This window comes from Typopeltis vanoorti, chromosome 7, assembly GCF_054136105.1.
Source record: "Typopeltis vanoorti isolate ZY-2024b chromosome 7, IOZ_Tvanoo_1.0, whole genome shotgun sequence".
Classification (NCBI taxonomy): Eukaryota; Metazoa; Arthropoda; class Arachnida; order Uropygi; family Thelyphonidae; genus Typopeltis; species Typopeltis vanoorti.
In genome coordinates, this window is record NC_143555.1 from 110,985,340 (window position 1) to 111,011,900 (window position 26,561).

At 34.0% G+C, this 26,561-nt stretch overlaps 1 protein-coding gene across 3 annotated transcripts in view; it reads left to right on the top strand.

Annotated features, from left to right (window-relative positions):
* The window catches only part of LOC150104966 (uncharacterized), a 97,644-nt gene that overhangs the window by 26,447 nt on the left and 44,636 nt on the right, over nt 1–26,561 (top strand). For 2 of the 3 annotated variants that reach the window (XR_016548559.1, XR_016548560.1), the window contains exon 5: nt 14,382–14,641. Coding sequence is in view for 1 of the 3 variants with exons in the window: in XM_090395440.1 (XP_090251566.1) it covers nt 14,382–14,550 (169 nt within the window). In the remaining 2 variants the exon portion in view is untranslated. Of the gene's footprint in view, nt 1–14,381; nt 14,976–26,561 lie in introns of those variants that run through there. The other variant, XM_090395440.1, reaches the window with a different exon arrangement.

Consider the following 26,561-nt stretch of genomic DNA (forward strand, 5'->3'; position numbering starts at 1 on the left):
ATTCCTTATTGCATGCTTGTTGAGTGTTTTTTATCCCTGTGGTGTCACTGAATTACTCCATACATCTAGAATATCTTTTTCTCCAGTTTTCAAAGTTTTGTCACCTTTATCATCTCTAATTCCTTTTACAGCACTCTTTCTTCTATTTCTGAGCTTTCTCAACAACTTCCAGAATATCTTGCCACCTTCTTGATATTTATATGCTGTGTTCTTACCAAAGTCTTCCCATGACTTTTGTTTAGCTAGTTTTACATAGTGTTTAGCTTTCTTACATTTGTCTCTGTATTCTCTAAAGGGCACAAGCTGACTTATTTGCCAGGAACTTTTTATATGCTTTCTCTTCTTCCTTCACTGCCTTTTTAACTTTCTCTGTCCACCATGCAGTTCTAATTTTTCAATCCTTGCAGACAACCTCACCACATGCTTCTCTGGCTGAATCAATCAGGGTTTTCTTCAAGGCATGCCACTGAATCTCCAAGGTTTGTTTCCTGTTCTCAAACTCTTTCATTTTTTCTTCAATAATCTTTATGTATTTTAGTCTACAGTTCACATCTGAGAGCTGCTCAACTTTTATTCACTTTATAACTTTCTTACATTTTCTTCTTTTTTATATGCAATTCAATTTTATCCTGCCCAAGATTAAATGGTGATCACTTCCAATTTCAAATCCTCTGCACACTCTAGTGTCCTGCACCAGGGAGGAAACATCACTATCAACAATAACATAGTCAATGAGACTTTTCTTATTCCTTGCCTCTTCTCTCCATGTGAATTTGTGCACATTTTTATGTTGGAACATGGTGTTAGTAATAACCAGTCCATGTCCTGAGCAGAAATCCAACAGGTATTTACCATTGTTATTAGCTTTGCACTTTTTTCCAAATTTTCCCAAAATATTTTTGTTTGTCTGACAATTATTTCCTCCTCTGCTATTTAGATCCCCAACAAGGACCAGCTTTTCCTTTTTCATTGTGTCAGTTGCTTTCTCTAAAGCCTCAAAAAATTCCCCACTTCTATCTTAGTAGAACCTTCTGTGGGACCATAGGCACAAATAAGTCTCATTGTCCAATTCCCCATTCTGATATTTGCCCACATCACTCTACTTGAAACTGCCTGCCATTCAAGAAGATTAGCATCGTATTTTGTGTTGAATACTATGGCTACTCCTTCTTTTCCTTGATTGTCATTGCCTGAATATAGCATTTGTATTTATGTCAGAAATATCTCACCAGTTTTTGTCTTTTTTGTTTCTGTCATTCCCTATTATGTCAATCCATTTATTTTATATCTGCATAATTTTGACAGTCTGCCATTATCATTTCAATTTAGATGTCCTAACCATTAGAGCTCTGCTCCAATCATCTGGAATTCACCCCTCTGACCAGGTCTTCTGAATTATGCAATACAGCCACTGTAAAAACTTCAAAATACTACAGTTATATGGTGTAACTGGGACATCATATTCCGCAACACATAGTCTCTGTTTAAGCTGTAAGTTAGCAGCTGCAATTCAAGGAGGTACAGGAACACAGTTTGATATTAAATTAGGTGTATGACAAGGGTGCACATTATGTTCACTGATATTCATTATTTACATGGATCACATTATGAAGAAAATTTGGTTTTAAATCTCATATCAAAATTGCCAATGTTAATCTTAGCCATTTACTTTTATTCTGATGATGTGATACTTATGAATAAATATGGTGCAAGTATGCAAGATCATCATCATCAAATTCCTGCCATGTATCCTCAAGGGGGGGGGTGTACAGGGTATGATAGTACTAGATGAAAAATTTACATCATTACTAACTTTATATCTACAATTTTCTTCCAAATCAGTCTGTTAGTTGTCAAGACTCCAACATTATCAGATTTTATATTTCTGTCGTCTAAGGCACTTTGTACCGTATCAATCTACCTATATCTTGGTCTTCCTCTGGGTCATTTTCCTGCGACCAAGCAGAGAACACTTGTTTTGCTAATCTTTCCTTGCCGATTCTGTTTAAGTGACCATACCACCTGAGATTAGGTGGTATGGTCACTTAAACTTATTGCTCTGCTAATGCAGTCCGGGATGCTGACTATGTCAAGTTCTTTCCTAATATCCTCATTTTTAATACGATATTGCCATTGATGCCATCTGTTCACACCTCTAATCTTTCTCAGGACTCTCATATCTGTGATCTCTAGTTTTTGGTCAAGTGTTTTACTTCTGACCCATCTTTCAGATCCATAAGTTAAAACTGGTTTGAACACTGTTTTGTATACACCTAATTTAGTGTTCCGACTTATTTCTCTTTTATTCCATATGAATTTATTCATTTGATTTCCTACCATACCAACTTTGTTGATTCTGTTGTCTATTTCCATATTTAATTTACCATCTTCACTAAAAATCGTGCCTAAGTAGCTGAAATGTTTTACTTGTTCCACAGGTTCTCCATTCACAGCACAGTTGACATTTTCAACGATACTGCCTATTTTCGTTGTCTTTGTCTTTTTATTGCTGACTTTCATACTATATCTATTACAACAGTTATTCAATTTAGTCAGGGAATCTTGCAGATTTGTTGCGGATTTATTTAGAAGTATAACATCGCAAAGAGCTGACATTAACATCTCCTTTGATATCATGTTTAATACCACTTTCCTTCATAATGTGATCCATATAAATAATGAATAACAAAGGGGATAATGTACATCCTTGTTTCACACCAGATTTAACATTAAACCATCTTCTGTAATCTTCCTTAAATTCTAACTGCTGACTTACAACTCAAATAAAGACTATATATTGCTTGATATAATGCCCCATTGACACCATATAACTGTAGTGTATTGAATAGCTTTTCTCTTGGCACCTTGTCATATTCCTTTTCCAGATTTACAAAACTTAAATACAGATCTTTATATTCCCATGATTTCCCAACTATTTGTTGTAAAGTGAAGATCTGATCCTGACAGCCTCTGTTTGGCCTGAATCCAGCTTGTTTTTCACCAAGCTTTTCTTCCTCAATTCTTCTCAACCGATTCTCAAGTATACTTGCATAAATCTTACCAGAAACACTCAGTAGGAAATACCTCTGTAATTCTCACATTCATTTTTATTTCCCTTTTTATATATGGGTACTATGAGAGCTCTATTCCAATCATCGGGAAGTCATCCCTCTGTCCTGGCCTTCTGAACTATTCAGTGCAGCCACTGTAAGACTTTTATACCACCATACATCAGGATTTCTGGTCGAATATCATCTACTCCTGCTGCCTTTCAACATTTCAAGCCTTTGATGGCTTTTTTTACTTGAAGTATGGATATGTATTATTGACTGTATGCCTGTTGAGTGTGTTTTACCCTGTGCTATCACTGCTTGTTTCATTTAGCAATTTTTCGAAGTAATTACTCCATACTTCAAGGATATCTTTTTCTCCCATTTTCATATCACCTTTATCATCTCTATCTCCTTTTACAGCACTGTTTCTTCCATTTCTAAGCTTCTTCAACAACTTCCAGAATTTTGCCACCTTCTTGATATTTATTTTCTATGTTCTTGCCAAAGTCCTCCCATGATTTTTGTTTAGCTAGTTTTACACAGTGTTTCACTTTCTTACATTTGTCTCTGTATTCTCTAAGTGCAAAAGCTGACTTATTTGCCAGAACGTTTGATATGCTTTGTTCTTTTCGTTCAGTGCCTCTTTAACTTCCTCTGTCCACCATGGAGTTCTGATTTTTCTATCCTTGCAGACAACCTCACCACATGCTTCTCTGGCTGAATCAGTTAGGGTTTTCTTCAAGACTTGCCACTGAATCTCCAAGGTTTGGTTCCTGTTCTCAAACTCTTTCATTTTTTCTTCAATAATCTTTGTGTATTTTAGTCTACAGTTCGCATCTGAGAGCTGCTCAACTTTTATTTGCTTTAAAACTTTCTTGCATGTTATTCTTTTCAATATGAAATTCAATTTCATTCTGCTCAAGACTAAATAGTGATCACTTCCAATTTCATCCAATTTCGATTCCAATTTCAATTCCAATTGCCAAAATATTTTTGTATGTCTAACAATCATTACCTACTCTGCTATTTAGTTCCCCAACAAGGGCCAACTTTTCTTATTTCATTGTGTCAGTTGCTTTCTCTAAAGCCTCAAAAAATTCCTCCACTTCTACCTTAGTAGAACCTTTTGTGGGATTATAGGCACAAATAAGTCTCATTGTCCAGTTTCACCATTCTGATATTTGCCCACATCACTGTGCTTGATATTGCCTACCATTCAAGAAGATTAGCCTTGTATTTAGTGTTGAATACTGTGGCTACTACTTCTTTTCTTTGATTGTCATTGCCTGAATATAGCATTTGTATTTATGCTCAGAAAGATCTCACCAGTTTTTTCTTTTTTGTTTCAGTCACTCCTATTATGTTGATCTGATACTTATCCAAATCCTCAGCTAGCTCCATTTCTTTGCCATTCAGGCTTCTTTTGTTGATAGTACCGATCTTGAACTCTGGTGATGTTGAGTTGGGGTGTGTTTTCAGATTTGTTCCAGTAGCTGACTTTTTGCTGTTTGCCCTGGTTTTTCATGGCAAAAACAATGGGGGCTGGTTTTCCCTGTCGAAAACAACGGGTGCCTAGTTTTAGTGGGCGATGCCCCAGCCGTCATGAAATTTTGTCATGTTGTACCATCATTTTGTATTTTGTTTTAAGCCAGTAAGAATACAATTTGGTTGGCTAAATCCCAAATTGCCAGCCCATTCTTGTTCATTCAGTATCTAGGTAGATACCCGAAATGTTGCACCATGAAAAGGTGAGGATTGGACATTAGGTCAGAAGCCCTGGTCGGTTCTCCACCGTCCTTTAAATGCTGTGTGGATATTTTCCCTCAGTTATACAGCTTTAAGATTCCCTGACTAAATTGAATAACCGTTGTAATAAATTTGGTATGAAAATCACGAATAAAAAGACAAAGACAATGAAAATAGACAGAAACATTGAAACTATCAACTATATCCTGAATGGTGAACCTGTAGAACAAGTTAAACATTTCAGCTGTTTAGGCACAATTTTTAGTGCAAATAGTAAATTAAATATGGAAATAGACAAGAATTAGTAAAATTGTTATGGTAGGAAGTCAGTTGAATAAATTTATATGGAATTAGAAAAAAATTAGTCAAAACACTAAATTAGCTATATACAAGACAATATTCAAACAAGTTTTAACTTATGGATATGAGAACTGAATTAGATATAAAAAGACTGAAGACCTCAGATATGAGAGTTCTGAGAAAGATTAGTGAAGTGAACAGATGACAGTATCACATTAAAAATTAGTTGCAGTAGCACATTAAAAATCAGGACATTAGGAAAACAGTTGCCATTGTGCATTCAGAAATGTGTTAGTAAAGCTAATCTCAGGTGGTATGGTCACTTAAACAGAATGAGAGAGGAAAGATTAGCAAAACAAATGATAATGTTGAAGCCTTGACAGATAACAGATTAATTTCGAGGAAAATTTTTGATGGGAAGTTATTTGTTTGTTTGAATGGTTTTTATTTGTTTTATCGTCCCACTTGGTATATCCATCTGTTTTTCTAAGAAATTAAAATTTTTTGTGTTTGAATCTCTTTATTGTTCTTCTTTTTTTATGGTCCATGTTTGACGTCCACATAATAAATTCGGTTTAGTCCAGGTGTTATATATTCTGATTCTGGTGTGTTTTTATATCGCAGCAGGCTTATATGATTTATTATGCCATTGAATTTAACAAAATTTGATATTTTAATGTCTATATCTTTTTCATCTTCATTTGATAAGCCACATCCCAGGTATTTTAAAGTATTTACTGGTTCTAATATTTTATTATCCATCAGCATTTTACTTATTATTGGATTTTCTCTTCAATAGCCAATATTTTTATCTTTGCTTTAGATATTCTCATATTATACTGAAAATTAATTTAATGATTTTACTGATCTCTGTAGATCATCTTCTTATACAATTTGATCATTTGATCATATTCTAATACAATTTGATCATATGCAAATGATAGTGTATCTTTATTTTTGGGTTCGTTTGTATACCAAATGGGTTATACTGTTTCCAGATTGTTTTAATTATATATATATATATATATATATATATATATATATATAATGTCTTTTTATTCTGATATTTGTTCTAATTTGACTGCTATTTTATTTCCTGTGTGTATTTCTTGAATAGACTGTAAGAGCTGGTTTTGTGTAATTAGATCAGTTAGTATTTTAAATTATTTTTAGTTATTAATTTTATCAAAGGCTTTTTCATAATCAGTGAAGGCCACGTGTTTCTTTTTGAAATTCTTTTCTATTAGTAATTTTAGAGTAAAAATTGAGTCTATGCATGATCAGCCTTCTTGGAAACCATTTTATTCTTCTATTAGTTGGTTCTCTACAGTATTGTTAAGTTTCTCTTATAATATTCTTGCATATATAGTGTGGCACAATATATATGCAAGAATCAGTACATGTGCTATGAGATATGCTATTCTACTGCATGCACATTAACAGAAGAGTATTTTGAGTCTGTGCCATTACATTTAGCTGTAGCAATGGTGTTGACATTGGAAGAAAAGGTGTTTGTTGTTGTTGAGCATTATTTTCGTTCATACGGATTAGTAGAGTAAATAGTTCAAGCCCATGGCATGTTTGTGAGCAGTTTGTTTGTAATTTTTGTAAGCATGCCACACAATAGTGTCATCATTGCCTTAACCTTGATCGAGAAGTTCCAAAATACTGGGAGTGCTCCTGCAATGCAAAGAGCATTTGGGGAGACCATGAATTGTTAACACAAATGAGAATCACGGGCATGTGCTAAAACAAGTATTTGAGTCTCTGAAACGCAGTCAACACTGAACAATAGTAAAACTTGGGATACCAAGGCAATCACTACAGAGAATCCTTAAGGAGCTGGGTATCCTTTCATATGTCATTCAGGTGGGTCATTGTTTAACAGCAACTGATTTTTTTGCATCGTGGGAATACTGTGCATGCATGCTGGTCAGTGTTTACAAAGATCCATCCTTCCTTCATAATGTCTGATTCTTGGACAAAGTGCATTTCCATTTAAGCAGTCATATAAACAGATGAACCTACATGTTTTTTGAGACCTGAATTTGTTCAAAAGAAACCTCTTCACAGTGAGAAGGTTACCACATGGTGTGCTGTTTCTGGTCATGGCATATTTCGGCCCTACTTCATTGAAGAGGGTGGTGTAACCATGACCTTGAATAGCGAATACTACATCGAGAATTTCATGTTGGTTTCATGAGGTTGTATTTCTTTAATATTCTGTTTATTTGATATGTAATTATAGTGTTTCGAACAGCTTTTCTCTCGGCACCTTGTCATATGCTTTTTGTTCAGATCTACAAAGCTTGCAGATCCTTGTTATCTTCCAATGATTTCTCAATTGTTTGTCTTATAGTGAAAATCTGATCCTGACAAACCGCTTTGCTTGAATCCAGCTTGTTCTTATCCAAGTTTCCCTTCCACAATTTTTTTAACCCCTTCTGAAGTACTTAAGCCTGCATAAATCTTAACCTCTCAGTATGGAAATTCCTCTAATTATCATGTTCACTTCTGTTTCCCCTTTTTATTGATTGGTATTATGAAATCCCTCACTCCAGTCATCTGTAATTCAGTCTTCTGGATTAAGCAGTAGAGCAACTGTAAAACTTTTCATGTTTGAGCATTTCTTGTCAGATATCATGTATTCCATCTGCTTTTCCACATGTGAAGTTTTTGATGATTTTTCTACCCTAGTATTGATGTTTTTTATGTAGTTCCCACCTATGAATCTTTATGTAAACCTATAGTATGTTAGTACCTTGTATGGGCTAAGAATTTTTTTTTTTTTTTCAATTTTGTTAATTTTTTTATAATTTTTGGTTTATGTTTTTGTTCATTATGTTTTGAATTTTTTACCTGGTCTTGGAAACCTTGCTCTAGAGACCAAACATGGAACTTTTTCAAGCCACTTCAGGCCTCCACTAAACAAGGCAGCCAGTGGTCTTACACTGGTGATGAAATTCATCTTGTTAGAGATGAATGCAGCTTATTGGTTGGAGAGCAGATATGCTAACCAAGCCAGCATATTTACTCTGATTGCATTCCTCTAGAACATTTTATTTTGGTGTTCTGTCACTTCTTGTTTCATTCAGCAATCTTTCAAAGTAACTACTCCAGACATCTAGAATATCTTCACTTTCATGTCTCCTTTATTATCTCTGATTCCTTTTACAGTACTCTTCTTCCCCCTTATCTAAGCATTTTGCCACCTTCCTGATATTTATCTTATATATATATTTATCTTATATATATATATATATATATATATATATATATATTCTTGTCAAAGTCTTCCCATGATTTTTGTTTAGTCACTCAGAGAACATGCTGATGTCCTTGCTAGGACTTTCGATATACCTTCTTTTTTTTCATCTTCACAAATTTTTATGTTGAAACATGGTATTAGTAGTGACCTGAACAGAAATCCAACAAGTACTTACCATTATTATTAATTTTGATTCTTTTCAAACAATTTCTATGCTTGGTATTCATTTTCCTATTCTGGTGTTTAAATCAGGGGTTGAAATAGATATCCAAAGAACGAATCCTTTTTGATATTCACACAGTTATTCAGTGTGGAATTCCTGCTGAAACAATTGATGTATAAGTTCTAAGTTGTCTGTCTTTGAGGATTTAATCCAGAGGAGCAAAATTTATTTTCATTCCAGTTAGAAACAAAAAATTTCATTCTAAGAAAGTAATTCTCTGTCTGAAGAAAAGCACGCGCACACACACACAATTCACAAGTACCAAACATGTATATATACAGGGTGTCCCAAAATTCACGCAAGATTTAAATTTAGCGCCATTTGTGCGGTAAAGTGTTGCCAACGAGGAAAAAAGACAGTGTGACAGCTGACAGTTCAGGGTTATTAAAAATGACCACACACAGCGAAGAGAGTTTGTTGAATGGATTATGGAACAACAACAAGTGGATGCTTATTTTTCGAACAAAATCATCTTCAGCGATGAGGCTCATTTTCATCTTGATGGCTTCGTTAATTGACAAAATTGTCAAAATTTTGTCGGTTCAGAAAATCCACGAGTGATTGTTGAGAAACAAATGTATCCACAGCGTGTCACTGTTTGGTGCAGATTTTGGGCTGGTAAGGCAATAGCAGTTAATGGTGCTCGCTGTCGCGACATGATAATCCAGTTTTTTGTGCCTAAATTGCAAGATATGGATGTGGACGACATGTGGTTTCAACAAGACGGTGCCACATGCCATACAGCCCGAGAAACAATTCGATTACTGCATGAGTCATTTCCTGGTCGTGTAATTTCCCGTTTTGGTGATCAGAATTGGCTGCCAAGATCATGTGACTTAACGCCGTTGGAGTTTTTTCTTTGGGGTTTTTTGAAGTCTAAGGTTTATGCCAACAAGCCCATGACCACCCACACCTTGAAGGAGGAAATTGAGCGCTGTATCAACGAAATTTATCCACATTTATGCAAAACGGTCATGGAAAATTTCGACAAAAGAGTGCGTATGTGCCAGCAAAGCCGCAGAGGCCATTTACCCGATATGCTATTCCATGCATAACCCTATACTGTATACTTTATGAATCAATAAGAAATTACAATTTTTAATTAAAAACCTGTGTTTTCTATCAAAATTATTTCTTGCGTGAATTTTGCGACACCCTGTATATATTTTTTTAAATCCATGACAGAACAAACACACGCACTGCTTTCTTTTATTTCCATTTTTTGTATTTCATTAAATTGAAATTATTAGTATTCTTTTCCTTGTTAAGCATAACAGTAAATAAAGAAATACTATATAGAAATAGTGGATATTAAAGATCCAACATTATTTCAAAGTGGAATATATGTTGAAACTATGAAAGTTTCATGAATTTGACCAGAGAGCTTATGAGAATACAGTCCTTAACATCAGAGTTGCTTTAGCTTGCACTGCTTACATTATCAAATGCAATAATAAAAGACAAGTATACAGATACTTGGGCAGTGGTCATATTCATTTAAGTAGTGCAAGCTGGGGCAACTCTGATGCCAAGGATTGTATTCTCATAAGCTCTCAGGTCAAATTTATGAAACTCATAGTTTCTACATACATTCCATTTCGAAATGATGTTGGATCTTTAACATTCACCATTCTTATAAAATTTGTATCACTAAAATGTGATATGTTTTTCAAATGGAGCATTATTTTTTGAGAGTGAAATCTTTTACTTCAACCCGGAAGTACAGGCAGTCCTCGGTTTACACCTCACTTCCATTCCTGAAAAAATGGGCATAAACCGAATCGGTGTAAAACGAACCCAATTTTAATGGGAGGTACAAAGTTATGTTCCGCTCAGTCAAAAAAATATGCGCATGAAGTATATGTAACATTATTACATTTAAAGCTTTGATAATACATGCATATATATTTGTTAAACTAAAATTATTAATAACAAAAACAAAACAAAATTATATACAAAAAATATGAAACTTCGAAAAGATATTACATATTTCTATGCTGAAGTTCCTGGTTTCGGATAACCTGCGTTTTTTTTTTGAAAAAAATATCCAGTGTTAACTGCCTAGATTTTCTTTTTCTTTCTTTAAGGAGTTCAGTGTAAGGTCGAATAGATGTGATTACACTCCTTTTTACGTTCGCACTCCATTTCACAGAGTTAATCAGTCAATGTCTCTATGCTTGCAAGGATACGCTGTAAATCGGCCATTTTTATATCTCTCAGAGGACCTTCTTCATTTTCTTTCTCCTCCTTTGGATGTTGACTTAATTGTGTGGCTAATTCTTTTAAGTCTTCATTGGAAAGCAGTTTATCATGGCTCTCTAAGACCTGTCACATCTTCCACTGTAATATCGTCCAATCCCACCTCTCACGCAAGCTTGGTAATGTCTTCAATAACATTCTCCTCTTGCTCTAATTCCTCGAAGTTGTGCATAAATGTTGGAAGAAGTTTTCGCCATGCTCCTTTTAAACACTTTGCTGACACTTCGTTCCAAGCTGCCTTGATGTGGTTAATGCCTTTCAAAATATCGAATGACCATCAATAGTCTTTAATAGTTTGTTCTGAAGTGTCCTAGACTCTTACCATTTCCATAAATGTTATACAGAGGTAATAGGCTTTGAAGATTGATATAATCCCCTGATCCATCAGTTGCAAAAGTGATATTGTGTTTGGAGGCATGTAAACAACCTTGACATCCAATGGTGTTCTTACTTCAGTAAGGTTTTAAGGATATTCAAGGGCATTATCCAAGAGAAGCAATGCCTCGGCTGACAAATCATTTTCTTTACAGAAGTGAAGCACGGTAGGACAAAAATAATTTGTGTACCAATCTATAAAAATGTTTTGTGTAACCCAAGCTTTCTTGTTCCATTTCCAATAGACTGGCAGCATGGCTTTTAGACCCTTGAAGGTCTTATGCATAAACATGATTAAAAAAGATGCTTAAACACCAACATTTGTTTAAGCTTCAAAAATGAGTTCAGGAGGATAACTTCCTTGTTCCACACAGTCTTGAAATTCTTCAGGAAAAGCAGCCGCTGCTGCAACATCTGCACTTGCCGCCTTACCACATGCTTTGACACTATGGCACTTACTTCAAGACTTAAATCTCATGAACCAACCTTTGTTTCCTAAAAATGTTCTTCGCCTCCATCTGTCTTTTTGAGATCCTCAAAAATTGTTTTTGCTTTCTCAATTATAACAGCCTGCATCAGAGGAATGTTTTTCTGATTCAAGTCATCTACCCATAATGATAATAATTTTTCCATTTTTCATGAAGTTTACCCCCTGCTATAACTTACATGTTTTGCATTTAGTATACTGCTGTAGATTGTTGCACAGACTGTTTTATTCTATCTGCATTTTTTCATAATTGTAGTAACAGTCGATGGAGGTAAGTTCATACTTCTACAGACATTAGCACGTGTCTGCCCATCTTCCATTCTTCGAATCACCTCCATCTTCTTTTCAAGTGTGATTGATTTCCATGCCTTCATAACACCAAGTTCTGCTAACTTTTCTGCACTTCTTTTATCAGACATGGTATATAATTATGTACTTTATCAATTTAAATATATGTATGTAAAAAAAATTAAATAGAACAATTAGGTAGATTCAGCAGTAAAACTAGGTTTGATACATATATGTCATAGTAGCTCGGTAAACACTCAAACACTAAAGTGCCTGCTAGTGTCGTTTCTCAGTCAGACCACACTACAGTAAGAAAGCACGTGCAGGCATCCAGCCTTATTGTGAATCGGCGTGAATTGAACCATCATAAACCGAGGGCTACCTGTATATCTTCAGAGGAATGTAAATTGTTCCAATACTGATATCTTGTCCAGATAGATAAAAAATTCACAATAACAAAAAAAATTATATCCGTAATTATTAATTTTGTGATTAGGGAAAAAAAGTTCCTTAAATTGTTCCGAGAGAAACATTTTATTTTGGTTCAAAATCATTTCAACCTCTGGTTTAGATTTCCAACAAGGACATCATTTTCTTTGTGCCAGCTGCCTTCTTGAACAAGTGAAAATTTTTGAATGACTTCAATAATTTTCACTTCTTTCTTAGTAGAATCTTCTGTAGGATCATAGGCACGAATAAATGTTATTGGCCAGTTCCCCATGCTCACACTCTACTTGATATTGCCTGCTATTCAGGAAGATTATCCTATTATTTATATTTTATACTATTTTATATCAGCTCTAAGAAAAAGAAGAAGATGGGAAAAATATAGGAAGATAATTCAATGTAATCTCACGTGCAAGACAAGGGTACAAACATTCTCTAATGTTTTTCATTATCTATATGATCACTTAATGAAGAAAGTGGCATTAAATCTAATATCAAAATTGATGATGTTAATCTCAGCTTAAATAACTTCATTACAAGTCAGCAAGATTCTTTAACTAAATTGAATGGCTGCTTGAACAGATTTTGCATGAAATATTAATAAAAATATAAACGGAAAATAGAGCGGAACATTGAAAATATTAATTGCATCCTGAATGGATAACTTAGAACAAGTAAAATATTTCATCCGTTTAGGTACAGTTTTTTAGTAATGATAGTAAGTTAAATTTGGAAATAATTAATAGAATAAAGAAAGCTGGTGTGGTGGGAGAGTCAGTTGAATAAATTATATGGGAAAAAACAGAACTTAACCAGAAAACTAAACTATCAGTATATAAGATGGTATTCAAACCAATTCTAATTTATGAATTTAAGAATTGTTTAGAAATAGTTGATCAAAGACTGCGCCAGTGGCACAGTCTTTGATCAAGAAAGAAATTTGACATTGTTTAGCATTCAAGAATGTGTGAGTAGAACTTATCTAGCATGATCATTTAAACAAAATGGTAGAGGAAAGGATAGCAAAAAACTTGTTTGGTACCAGAATGGATGCTATCCTACTCACCAAAGTTTGACCAGAGATCCAGGTTGATTGATGCATCTGACTTGACCAGACTTACATGTAAGCAAGTAGAACAAGTGGATTGTATTATTTGAAAGGAGATATGTGTGGTATGAAAGAAGATAGGGAAGAGTTAAGTGTCGAGATATGAAAGTTGTTGAGAACAAAAGTCAAGATTGCAAATCTATTGTCACAGTACCAGGAGCGAGGAGTTGGAAAGCTTTGATTGTGAATTATTCTTTTGCATAGACTGTATAGGAGAAAAGTTTCACAGTATGTTGATGCAGGAGAAATGTTTCAGCAGAGACCAGAACAATGGGTCATCCCTGGAAGTTAAATAAAGGTGTGGTTAGAAAGGGTGTGAGGACTACATTTTTTGCTTGAAGAGTTGTAAATGAGTGGAATGGGTTGCCAGAGTCAGTTGTGAGTGCTTTGTCTGTTAATGGGTTCAAGGAGAGGTATGATAGATTGTGTGGATAGATTGAGTCTCCTGCAATGAGTCTTCAGACTCCATGTAGGTGCCCTTATAATAATAATATGGGAAGTGATTTTGATGAGTGAAAGGATTTTTACTTGCAGGATGGATTACACTCAAATTAGCTTCATGTCAGATGCTTCAAGAAATTATTCATTGAAAATGTGAATAGTCAAGGAAACCGATGTAGGTGGTCATGGGAAGCATGAACATATACATTAAATTATGAGGTTGAAATCTGAATGTAATGACAGAGTGAGAGAATCAGAACCTAAAAATTTAGTAAGTATATTTTGATTTAGCAACTTATTTACATTTTAAAAGCTCAGGTTGATTTCTATAAATTGATCAGTTATAGCTAATCAAATCTAATTAATGTTCTTGTGATTATACGTAGGAAGCATCATAAATCAAGATCATCAGACTCCCACACTGATAGTAGTGATGAAGAAGAAAACCCCAAAAGGAATAAAAAAGAACATTCTCATCATAAAAAATCCAAGAAAGAAAAAAGGAAGAAAAAGAAGAAGAAGAAACATAAAAATGAACGTGATCATAAACACTGATCCAAAAATTATTTATTTATAGACATTTTACAGAAAACTTTTTTTAGCCATGTGGATACATCTGTTGCCATTAAAGTTGGATAACAACTGAGTAAGATTTATGTGCCTTTACAAGAGAAACAGATATTTTTTTAATAGACTGGCTAACTTTTTCCTTCAGTGTTTTAGGTTAATGTGAATATATGAGTTGATTCCAGATACTAGAACCTTCCAGTTGTCTAGTATCTAGAATCTAGTATGTTCTCATATAGATTTGTATCACTAAAACAACCTGTTTTAAAAAAAGCACTTATAATTTACTTAACAACATGTGTTAAATTAAAATATGGTGCACATTATTCTCAGCTGATACATGCATGTCTGAAATATGTTAACATTTTATCAGATTCTTCAGTAAAATCTTAGTCAGTATAGCATCCCATCATTCTTTTTTTTTGTATTAGGACTGATGGGCTGTTATGGTCAAGTAACTTGGGTATTTATAAGCCTCATTTTAGTAATGATATGGTATTTAATCCTTTGCTGCTATCTACCACTGCATAGTTCTTCTCTTAGTATGATCTTAAATGTGGTATCAGTTATCTCAAAAATAGTTTCTTCTCATACCCTCTTGATTTTCATATAATAGATTCACTTTTTGCAGTAACTAGACTTATGGTTAGAATGTGGCCAAAGTTTGTCCAGTACAAGTTACTGTCAGTGCTGCTTTGATGTTTATCATGTCTTTAAAATGTGGATTCCAGTGTGAGAAAGTGAATTTTTGTGTTTTCTAATATTTTTCCAAAGTGATAAGCTCTGTTTCCTTGTTGTTGTTGTTTTTTTTTAATAAAATAAATTTCATAAATACCTAAATTTCATAAACATCTTATTGAGAAGTGTAGTAGATGACATTCTTAAATGGGAAATATCTATTTCTTTTATGTCCCATCCTACCCACATATGGGAGGTTGCACCACCTCCCATATGGTTGCACCATATAACACATGCCCTTGGGGACACATGGTTAAAGAGAAGGAAGGAACCTATTGATGTTTCTTGAACAGGTGAAGGTCACAGTCCCTGGGGAAGGTGGTGTGAGGAAGGCTCTTCCAAAGAACAGATTGTGAACATGGAATGAAAGAAGAGGAGGACAAGAAATTAGTTCAATAAGTTTGAAGCTGAACTGTGCATTAGTATTGACCAGCAGTTGCCCATGTTTTTTTTACATGCTTAGAGGAAAATGTAAGGAAGATGATAGTAGCCAGTGTGGTGTGTAGCACCATGAAAATACCTATAAAAATGACATAAGACAAAGAGAGAATATTTGTAAGAGAGGGATCATAAGAAAACGTAACCTTCTGGATGGCATCAAACATCTGTAGGAAAGTATTGATGCAGCACTCCAGATTGTGAGAACAGTATTTTAAGGTTGGTTTGTGTGTATTTGGAATTTATTAGTGTCTTGAACAAAAGCAGACACCAATTTTTTTGGAAGTTGAGAAGACTGGATATAATGAAAAAAAAATATCTCCCCCACAAAAAAGGGGGAAAAAACTGTAGACATGTCTGCTATAGACAAAAACAGTAGGAGAGATAATAAATTGCTGAGCAACTAATTTCACTTCCCTTCCAAACAGTTTTAACTAATGCTATACTTCTTTGTAGAATTAGTTGTTCAGTTGAATTATATAATTGCCATAATTTTTTGGCAACTTTCATTCAAATTAAGTGGATATTGAATCCAACATTATTTCAAAGCCAAATAGAGAAACTACAAGAGTTTCATGCCAAATATAGAAACTATAAAAGTTTCGGCGGATCCAAGCGTAAGCAAACTTTTCATGACAGGGGCAATTCATAGTAAAGGTGGAGTAAGCTCTGAGCATTTCCCATAATGTAAAACATTATTTTACATCATAGGAAACAGTATTTCCCATGATGTAACATTTTATATATATTTATAATATATAATGAGTATAAATTTATTTTTGATTGTGTTTACTCCTCTATGATCTTATATCCTTTCCTTAAATCTTGGCTTATGTTGTATTATTTATACTTTACTTGTTATTTCTTCAACTCTAAATTTTTGTCCTATACAATTCTTACAGACTCTATCCTTAATATTAGCTCGAATCCTTGACTGCTATTAGTGTATTGCCCATGTGTGCAAAACTCTATAGACAAAGGAAATGCCTCTGGCTAGAGCCAATTCCTTTGTTAGTATACTAGTGTTAACCCCATTTCAAATTTCAGAAAATTTATTTGTTTACACTGTGCCACCAAAATTCTATAGATAAAAGAAATTTCTTTATCTAAGAGCAAATACCTGGTATGGCACACGATCCTGTATCCTTTCCTTCTCTATTTCTAACCACAATAATCGAATATATTCTTATTTCACACTGCAGCCATGACTATCCCCAATATATTTACGCATAGGTTCTCTTTATGAGTGGTGCATTGAGACTAGTGATCAGGCAAGTTGTTTGGTTGACAAGAAAAAATTTATTCATTACTAATAAAGCAAGTTACAATTATTTTTATAGACACTAACTTAACTAATGTTGGTATGAAAGGTAAATAAGCTAACTTGACGTAACATGGACATTCTAGTTCCCTTACAACATGAAATATTATCAAACACTATTAAAATGGGATGTCCTTCTAATTAGTTAACACTCCTAGATTATTTTCACACAATTGTTTGTTCAAGAACTACCCGACAATGACAAACTAAAATATTTTCACACTGCACTTTTCCAAGTTTTCTGACTTAGATCAATCATTCCCTATTCATGGTTCAACTCCAAAAGTCCTACAACACTTCATAAATCACAATTCTAATTAGTCCCTTTTTCTGTCACAATCTAACTTTCTTTGCATACAAAAATTGAAAAGTTCTTACTTTACTGAGGTGTCGGGATCTCACTGCAATCATCAATTTCAATTATACGGCTCGTGTTTTCTTCATCTGGTCCCTTTTCGATGAGGTTACCTGGCTGATACATTCCTTAGGTTCTTGCTTCTGGAAGGTAGATATACGAATACGATCACGATTCGTTTCCTACGATGTTCACGAAGCACTGCTGCAGATGTTGGTTCACGAGGTTCCGCATTTTCTTCTCAGCCTACGCTAACCTTCTGCTATGCCGAGACCTATACGCATGTTGGCATTCTACTAGGCTGCATCGCTGCTTTCATTCATCTCACCCTGACCTCACTGGAACTTCCTTTCTCCGGGAACGACTGAAACAGATAAAAGGCAAAAGCAAAAAGCCTCGTTTTCGTGTCGCAAAAGACTATATCCTCCCTCGATGACCTTCACACGGCACCCCAATTCCTCTGCACTCCGTTCCAACGCTTCTCATCCACAGGAGAACCCCCCCTGCACAACGTAGACCTTTGCATACGTGATGGCCTTAGGTCATGATTTAATCTTCTTATCTTGCCTGGGATTTTAGCCTAATTCGCATACTAACACCTACTTTACCCATTCCTAAATTGCTTCCCTCCTTTTTTTTTTTTTTTTTTTTCACATAAGACATTTGACAATACAATATTCAGCAAATTTCAAATCAAGGATGTTATTATCATTTCATTTACATTCAATTTCTTTTTATTAATATACAAGTATTACATCGAGAATTTAGATACTTGTTAAATCTGAATGAAAGGTAATACATTATAAATTCTCTTTCATTCAAGATTTAACACAGACATGTATGATATTATACATTATGGGGGGGGGTTACTACCCAGACCGGTTTCAACCTTTTTTGAGGTCTCGTCAGTGAGAGCCAGATCCAGATGTAAATACTCAGGTTGAAGTGATGCAGAACTTATACTTTACCGTATGAGTTGCTAAAAAAGATATCACATAACAAAAGGCACCAAGAATTACAGAAAAAAGAGAGCCAAAAGGCTTCACTTCGGCGATGCAAAATTATTTGAATTAAGTGGATATTGAATCCAGCATTATTTCAAAGCCGAACTTTTTATGCTATTAAGTAGCTTTCTTTCTAACTATCTTCAGTCTTAATTTAACTTGAAAAATCAATATGTATGGAATGCATTAACATTTGCTACATAAATCAAACTTTCAAAAAGCATTATTTGCTAAGTATTTGGTAAAATTCTTCATCTCTGCAAAATGCCATCAAACTGGTATGCATTAGATTTAACAGTAGTGGTGATAGTTGCCAGTTTCATATGAAATAGTCCAGAATTGGTTTGACATTTTATTTCAGGGAGGTAATCTATTTTTGAACAGGACATAAAGACAAGAGAAATGTACATAATGTCTAAATTAGTTTTAAAAGGAATGTGCATGATTTGGAAGTTTAGAAAACTTTCCTGAGAATTGTGTGTGTGTGTGTGTGAGAGAGAGAGAGAGACATTAACTAAAAATAGATTGAAGTTAATGTGATATTGGGTTTAAATTTTCAGAAATTGTTTCTAATAAATTTCATTTGCATGGGAGGTTTCTACAGTGAATAATCCTCATTGTAGAATCCTCTCATTGGATCTTAATGATATTAAGATTAATATCATTAAGATTTCAACATTTCTTTTATGGTCTATTGTCATATAATTTGCAGTAAACTGTTTCCAAAATATTAGATCAAATACATCTGTATGATATTTTACTGTAGACCCTTAAAAAGCTTGAATTTATTTTTGTTCATTAATGACAGTTATATAGGGAACTATTCAAAGTGCATATATAATATTACTCTTTGTAAATCTTCTAAATTTAGGCAGTAACAAAAGCAAATTTCATTTTTTTTTTCTTTCCAGAAACATTTAGAAATGCTCATGCTTTTTTGAAACACTTTAACTAAGAATTTTTGTGTTCAACATACAGTACTAGTTGTGCATCTCATCAAGTGAAGAATGCCTCTTATGCTTTAATTATTTTCTTTCTTCAGAAATAGCACACTAATAAATATTACTATGTAAAATAACAAAAATCTATTTTATAGCATTTTTATGTTAATTATTCCTCTGAATTTGCTGACCCCAGATCCCTACATTTCCTCACCTTAGTTACAGCATTGGCACTCAAAGCATGAAACAGTTCATAGTTGAAATTAAACTAAACTCTGAATCACGTACAAATATCTACTAGTGTTACCCAAGAGGTTTTGATATGTTTTTTAACTTAGTTTTATTTGTTTTATTATTTTTTGCATTAATTCCAACTGAACAACATTCAACAAAATATGATCCATTATGTTGCATGGTCTTGTGCAACTTGATCCCTTTGTGACACCATTCTTGAAGTGGAGGGGGTGGGGAAACTGAGTAGTTAATCAGACCCATGACAATCAGATTGGCTGCATCTGGACTATATGCATGATATCGTCCAGATGCAGCATATCTGGACTATTATAGACAAACCATTATCTGTTAAAGATACCAAGCAATTTTAAACCTGGTTTTACTCCATTTTTTCCCAAGTAAGCAAGCCGACAAAATGTCGGTTTGCTTACTTGGGAAAAAATGGAGTAAAACCAGGTTTAAAATTGCTTGGTATCTTTAACATAATTATACACAAGTTAAAAATGCTTTCTACAAAACCATTATCTGATTTTGTTCATTAAAAACAATACAAAGAAACTTATTCCATTCCTTTTTAACATTTATGAGACATCTTGCTTTTCCAACCCAGTCAGCTTCATAGTCTGTCTTCTTCAATAATGTCCCAACCAAGACATTATTAATAAGTAACCTAAAACAGATTTACCTTATGTGTATGTTTTATTAGTATAAAATTTTTGCTCTAGTATTAAAAGGCATCTTCAGTATGACTTTCAAATTAAATAAGAACAGAAACCAGTATATTCAATAATGACATGCACATACATAATGTAGAACACCATGGTCGAATTATATTAAGGTTCTAGTAAAAATAGCTTTAACAAGATTTAAAAACGTGCGTGTGTGTGTGTGTGCGTGTGTGTGCGTGTGTGTGTGTGTGTGTGTGTGTGTGTGTGTGTGTGTGTGTGTGTGTGTGTGTGTGTGTGTGTGTGTGTGTGTGTGTGTAATATTCATCCAAGTTTGATTTGCTTCCTCAGCCTTAAGTAAAAGGCTGGTTATATTTCACTAACTCGAGCCCTACCCAAGGGCCTATGAATTGTGGAAATACCTTCTGAATATGAATGCTGTGCTGTACAAAGCAGCCTTTTGCAACTGCCTGGTTTTTAATCCATCTAACTCGAGTACTTCTAGATGTTTTTTCAGTATTTTGGGGATGGCGCCTAAACCACCTATTATTATGGGAACAACTTTCACGTTTATTTATGGGAACATATTTATATTTATATGTTTAACTTAGATGTTTTTTCAGTGTTTTGGGGATGGCGCCTAAACCACCTATTATTATGGGAACAACTTTCATTTTCTTTTGCCAAATTCATTCAACTTTGACTTGCAACTTGTGATGCTTTGTATTTTTTTCAGTTTCTTTTTCGTCAATTCGGCTATCTCCTAGTATACTGATATTTCGATAAATTGAACACCTTTGTTTTCACTTTTTTCAACCACTGTTATATCGGGTGTATTACATTTTGTTAGTCTAGATTTTGAAATCCCAGAGTATTTTAGCTTTTTCATTCTCAATCACTTTTTGGTCAGCTTTATGCTTCCAATAATTTTTAGATACTTGAAACCCATATGTTTTACTTAAATGCCAGTGAATTATCTCAACTACATTATCATGCCTTTTAAGGTATTCAATTTTACGGATGCCTTTTGTTGCATCCACTTATAATGTGATCTACCATTTCTTCCTTCTCTTTGCACAATCTGCATTTACTGTCTTCTTGAATTTTTTTGTATTTTTGCTTTCATAACATTGGTTTTAATGGCCTGTTCTTGTGCTGTAAAAATTACTGACTGTTTCTTTCTTTAGTGCTCCATTTCTCAACCATTGCCCGGTCAAGTTGCTGTCAGCTCTGTCCTTTATGCTGTTAAGGTACTTTCAATGCAATGCCTCATTTTTCCATCTTTCAGTTCTCACTTTTACTTGGTTGGTCTTATACTCCAATTTTGTCTCCATGGGTTTAAATAAACCCTCTTTCCTTACGTCAATTAGAAATTTTTCCATTGTTGCAGATAATCATTGAGATTTCATTTTTCTTCTTCAACAACTTGCTTTACTTGTAGTAATCCTCTGTCTTCTCTTTTTGCATGATAGGTAGAGCCTATCAATGTACTGTGAAGATTAGAGTTTGTCCTTAGGTGAATGGATGAGAGTTGCCAATTTGACATATGGTTTAAATATGGTGTGTAGCTGATATTTATTAACCACTCTAGATATCTTTACAAATATGCCTTGAATGTATGGGATGATAACAGTTTTGCTGTAAGCCTGTATATTACCAGCACATAAGCCTTTCCACTCTACCTGCACATTTTATTTCTCTTGAAAAAGGAAGGTTGGATGCACAATTATGCTGATATACAACATATATGCTTGAATGAAATAGTGCAGGAAGCAAGTCCTTTGAAAAACTGAGGTTTCCTCATTTGATTAAATATTTAAGTTTTTTTAAAAATAACTATAATTCTGAACTGTTCTGCTTATACGTTTAACAGCCACTTTTATCATATAATATATATGATAAAATAGAATCAGAGAATAGATATGTGACCTTAATGAAGTTGTCTCTTCTGTAACTGGCATACAATGAATAATGAAGATACTTAATGAACTTTTATTGTTTTAAAAAGAAGTTTAAAGGTAAACTTCTTTTTTTTTTTTTTGCCTCTAAAACATCCATAATGATAGACATTTATTGCCCTTTCTTTCAACATTTAAATAAATAAATCATCTATTTATTTATTTTACAGCCATTTCTGCAGACTGTAGTGTTAATGTTTTTTTGAATTCCTATGCAAGGAAGCTGCTGCATAGAGCAAGATGGCTTTCACTATTTGCATCAGGATGTTTATAGCACCTGATTTGTATGATATTGATTTTAGTTAGTCAATTTGAAATGGCAGGTGGAAGAAAATAAGTGCAGAGAGATAATAGATTAAGAGTATCAATGATATACAACATATATACTTGAATGAAATAGTGCAGGAAGCAAGTCCTTTGAAAAACTGAGGTTTCCTCATATGATTAAATATTTAAGTTTTTTTTTTTTTTCAAAACTAATTCTGAACTGTTCTGCTTATATGTTCAGCCACTTTTATACAGAGAGATATGACCTATTTATATAAAGCAAATTTTTAAAAAGAATAATAAATTTATTTATATACATAAATAAATTAATCAGTTTTGGTTAATGACTGTCAGTAGGATCTAGATACCTTTGAAACATGAAGCAATTAGTATCCCTGAATGTTATTTTTGTAATGCATTTTTTGTGATGTTGCTGTTGTGGGTATTAAGTAAATTGTTGAATCCACTCTGGAACACGAATTATCTGGACTAACTGTAGACAACTACATGAAAACAGCAGCCCATTTACAGTACTGCCTTTGTATGACAGACATTATTTTCTTATTTAATTCAATTTTTGTATTGTCAGTCACACAAGTGATACATGAACATGTTCATGCTAGGCTTTCTTGCACATCACATAGGAACCTGCTTGACTTGTTTGATGGTGTATGAATTGGGTGGATACATTTTTGCAAAGTTTTCAATACAGGTGTCCCTTGCTTAACGCATTTTTGCTTAATGCGCCTTTAAATTTACCACGCAGAAACATGCAAGCCTCGAGGAGTGCTTCCTGACCAAGAGAAAGAAAGTCGTGAACATTATGACGTCATTCCTCCCATTAAGCATTAAGAATGGGTGTATATCAAGCTCCAATTGTTCTGCTGTATTTAAAAAATACAGCAGAACTTTGCTTTTAACTGGTCATCCAAATTCTCTTAATGATCTGTGTGAGAATGTTAAAGTTTTATTTTTTTCACCAAATATATCATTGCTACAACCCTTGGACATGGGCATCATTACAACTTTCAAAACCTATTTTCTTAAAAAGACATCCTCAAAGGCAGTAGAAACAACAACGGGAGAAAATACGATTACACTCCAAGAATTTTGGAAAAATTTTAACATTAAACACGCAATTGAAACCATTCATGACTTATGGGAGCAAGTGTCTTCTAGCTGCATGAGAGCTGTTTGCCAGAATACACTAATGATTTAGGTGGTTTTCAAAATCTTGTGAACATGTTGTTCACAAGATTTTGAAGAAATCGTTGCAATTGGTGAAGACCTTGGTTTTGATGGTGTTAATGCAGAAGATGTTAAATAATTATTGGATTCAAATTCAAAAGATTTCAGTGACAACAATCTTAAAATTGAACAACAACAACGCACATATGAAGACAACGAACAAATGGAATGTGAAAATGAGATTCCAAAGGAGATGACAATCAAATAACTGGATGGAATATTTTGCAGTTTAGAATCGCTTAAGCAGCAAGTAATGAATATGGATTTATGTTAATCGAAGAATGCTTATTTGCCGAAGTCTAGAGAGTCATTTTGCTTGTTATCGTAGAATTTATGCTGATAAGAAAAAAACTAAAACGGTTCTAACGACTGTTTAACTTTTTTTGATAAAAAAATTGCAGTAACTAATGTAGGTACAAGTATTTATTAAACATTTACTTTGCATTCCTTTTTTATCTTTCCTAAAAGAGTACCATATAAAATGAATTATTAATACAGTAATTGATCATGGACGAATTGTAATTTTTATCATTGATTATTATTTTTGATTAACGTGATTTTGATATACGCAGTAATATCGAGAGATTAATTAATTGCGTTAATCAAGGGATACCTGTATATGTGGCATGCCCATTTAAATTTTTTTTTTATGTAGAATTTTATTTGTGAATTGTCTTAATGATGTAGAAAATTTTATCAAATGTAATTCCATGTTGATTTCAAGTTCTATGTATATAAATAAATTTATTATTATTATTTTTAAAAATTTGCTTTATATAAATTGGTTGGTTTCTACACCCGTTGACTGTATTATGGACACCTGTGACAGATACTGTATTTAGCTCACATGAAACTTCTACTTTGTTTTGTTGGTCTACACAGTAAAGTAACTGTGGAAAGGGAAATGTTATTCAATACACAGGGTCAATTTCATTCCATCTGTCTAATTACATTGTGTACATCCATAGTGCTAGGCTGCCTGAAGAAAGACTGTTCTAAGTTCAATTCTAGTTGCTGACTAGAGGAACTTTTTCTAAGCCTTTCTTTGACTGTTTGCCAAGTTAATCAATCTTTGGCATAGAAATGTAGGCTTTTTTTTTTCCCTCCAAGAAACTCAGAAAAATTGACTCTAGAACCAACACTATTTCAGACAGTAATATAGTGCATTTGATAGGGATCACAAGATGGCACACTTGTCTGTCTCTCTTCACCAGATACCATTTATAATTAATGATAGTTTTGGGCCTCCTGTCTCTGATTGGCTACCAGTGGAGATTGAACTATCTCCATCTCCAACACCAATGTGCTATATAGAAGTCAGTACAGGTCAGAAAGATTATTTTTAGCCACCCATGGCTATGAAGTATTTGCCTAACCTGAACGAGCATGGTTGCATTAATTAGTAATTTGCCAAAAATTTAGGAGATTGTTATCAATAAAAAATAAAGTATTACTATGTAGGGGTACTTATGGGTCAAAGCTGTATAACTGAGAAGAGACCTCCACATAGCCTTTAAAGGAATGCAGAGAATTGACCAGAGCTTCTGACTTAATGTCCAATCCTCACCTTCTCTTGGTGTACCCTGTTAGGTATCTACCTGTATACTGAATGGCAATTTGCTGACCAAATTGTATTCTTATTGGCTTAAACCAAAACATAAAATGATGGTACAACATGACAGAATTTCATTTCGGCTGGGGCGTCGTCCAGTTAAACAAGGCCCCTGTTGTTTTCGCTAGGGAACCAGGGCAAACAGCGAAAAGTCAGCTACTGGAACAAATCTGAAAACACACCCCAACTCAACATCACAAGAGTTAAAGATCGGTACAAACAACATAAGAAGCCTGAATTGCAAAGAAATTGAGCTAGCTGAGGAATTAGATAAGTACCAGATCGACATAATAGGGGTGATTGAAACAAAAAAGACAAAAACTGGTGAGATCTTTCTGAACAATAAATACAAAATGTTATATTCAGGCAATGACAATCAAGGAAAAGAAGGCGTAGCCATAGTATTCAACACAAAATACGATGTTAATCTTCTTGAATGGCAGGCCGTCTCAAGTAGAGTGATGTGGGCAAATATCAGAATGGGGAATTGGACAATGAGACTTATTTGTGCCTATGGTCCCACAGAAGGTTCTAAGGTAGAAGTGGAGGAATTTTTTGAGGCTTTAGAGAAAAAAACTGACACGGTTAAAAATGAAAAGTTGGTCCTTGTTGGAGATCTAAATAGCAGAGCAGGAAATGATTGTCAGACATACAAAAATATTTTGGGAAAATTTGGAGAAAAGAGCAAAGCTAATAATGGCAAATACCTGTTGGATTTCTGCTCAGGACATGGACTGGTTATTACTAACACCAGGTTCCAACATAGAAATGTGCACAAATTCACATGAAGAGAAGAGACAAGGAATAAGAAAAGTCTCATTGACTATGTTATTGTTGATAGTGATGTTTTCTGCCTGATGCAGACACCAGAGTGTACAGAGGATTTGAAATTGAAAGTGATCACCATTTAATCTTGAGCAGGATAAAATTGAATTGCATATTGAAAAGAAGAAAATGTAAGAAAGTTTTAAAGTGAATTAAAGTTGATCAGTTCTCAGAACTTTACTGAACTGTAGACTAAAATACACAAACATTATTCAAGAAAAAATGAAAGAGTGTGAGGACAGGAACCAAACCTTGGAGATTCAATGGCAAGCCCTGAAGAAAACACTGATTGATTCACCCAGAGAGTAATGTGGTGAGGTTCTCTGTAAAGATAGAAAAATCAGAACTCCATGGTGTTAGAGGGCCAGTGAAAGAAAATAAGAAAGCAAATCT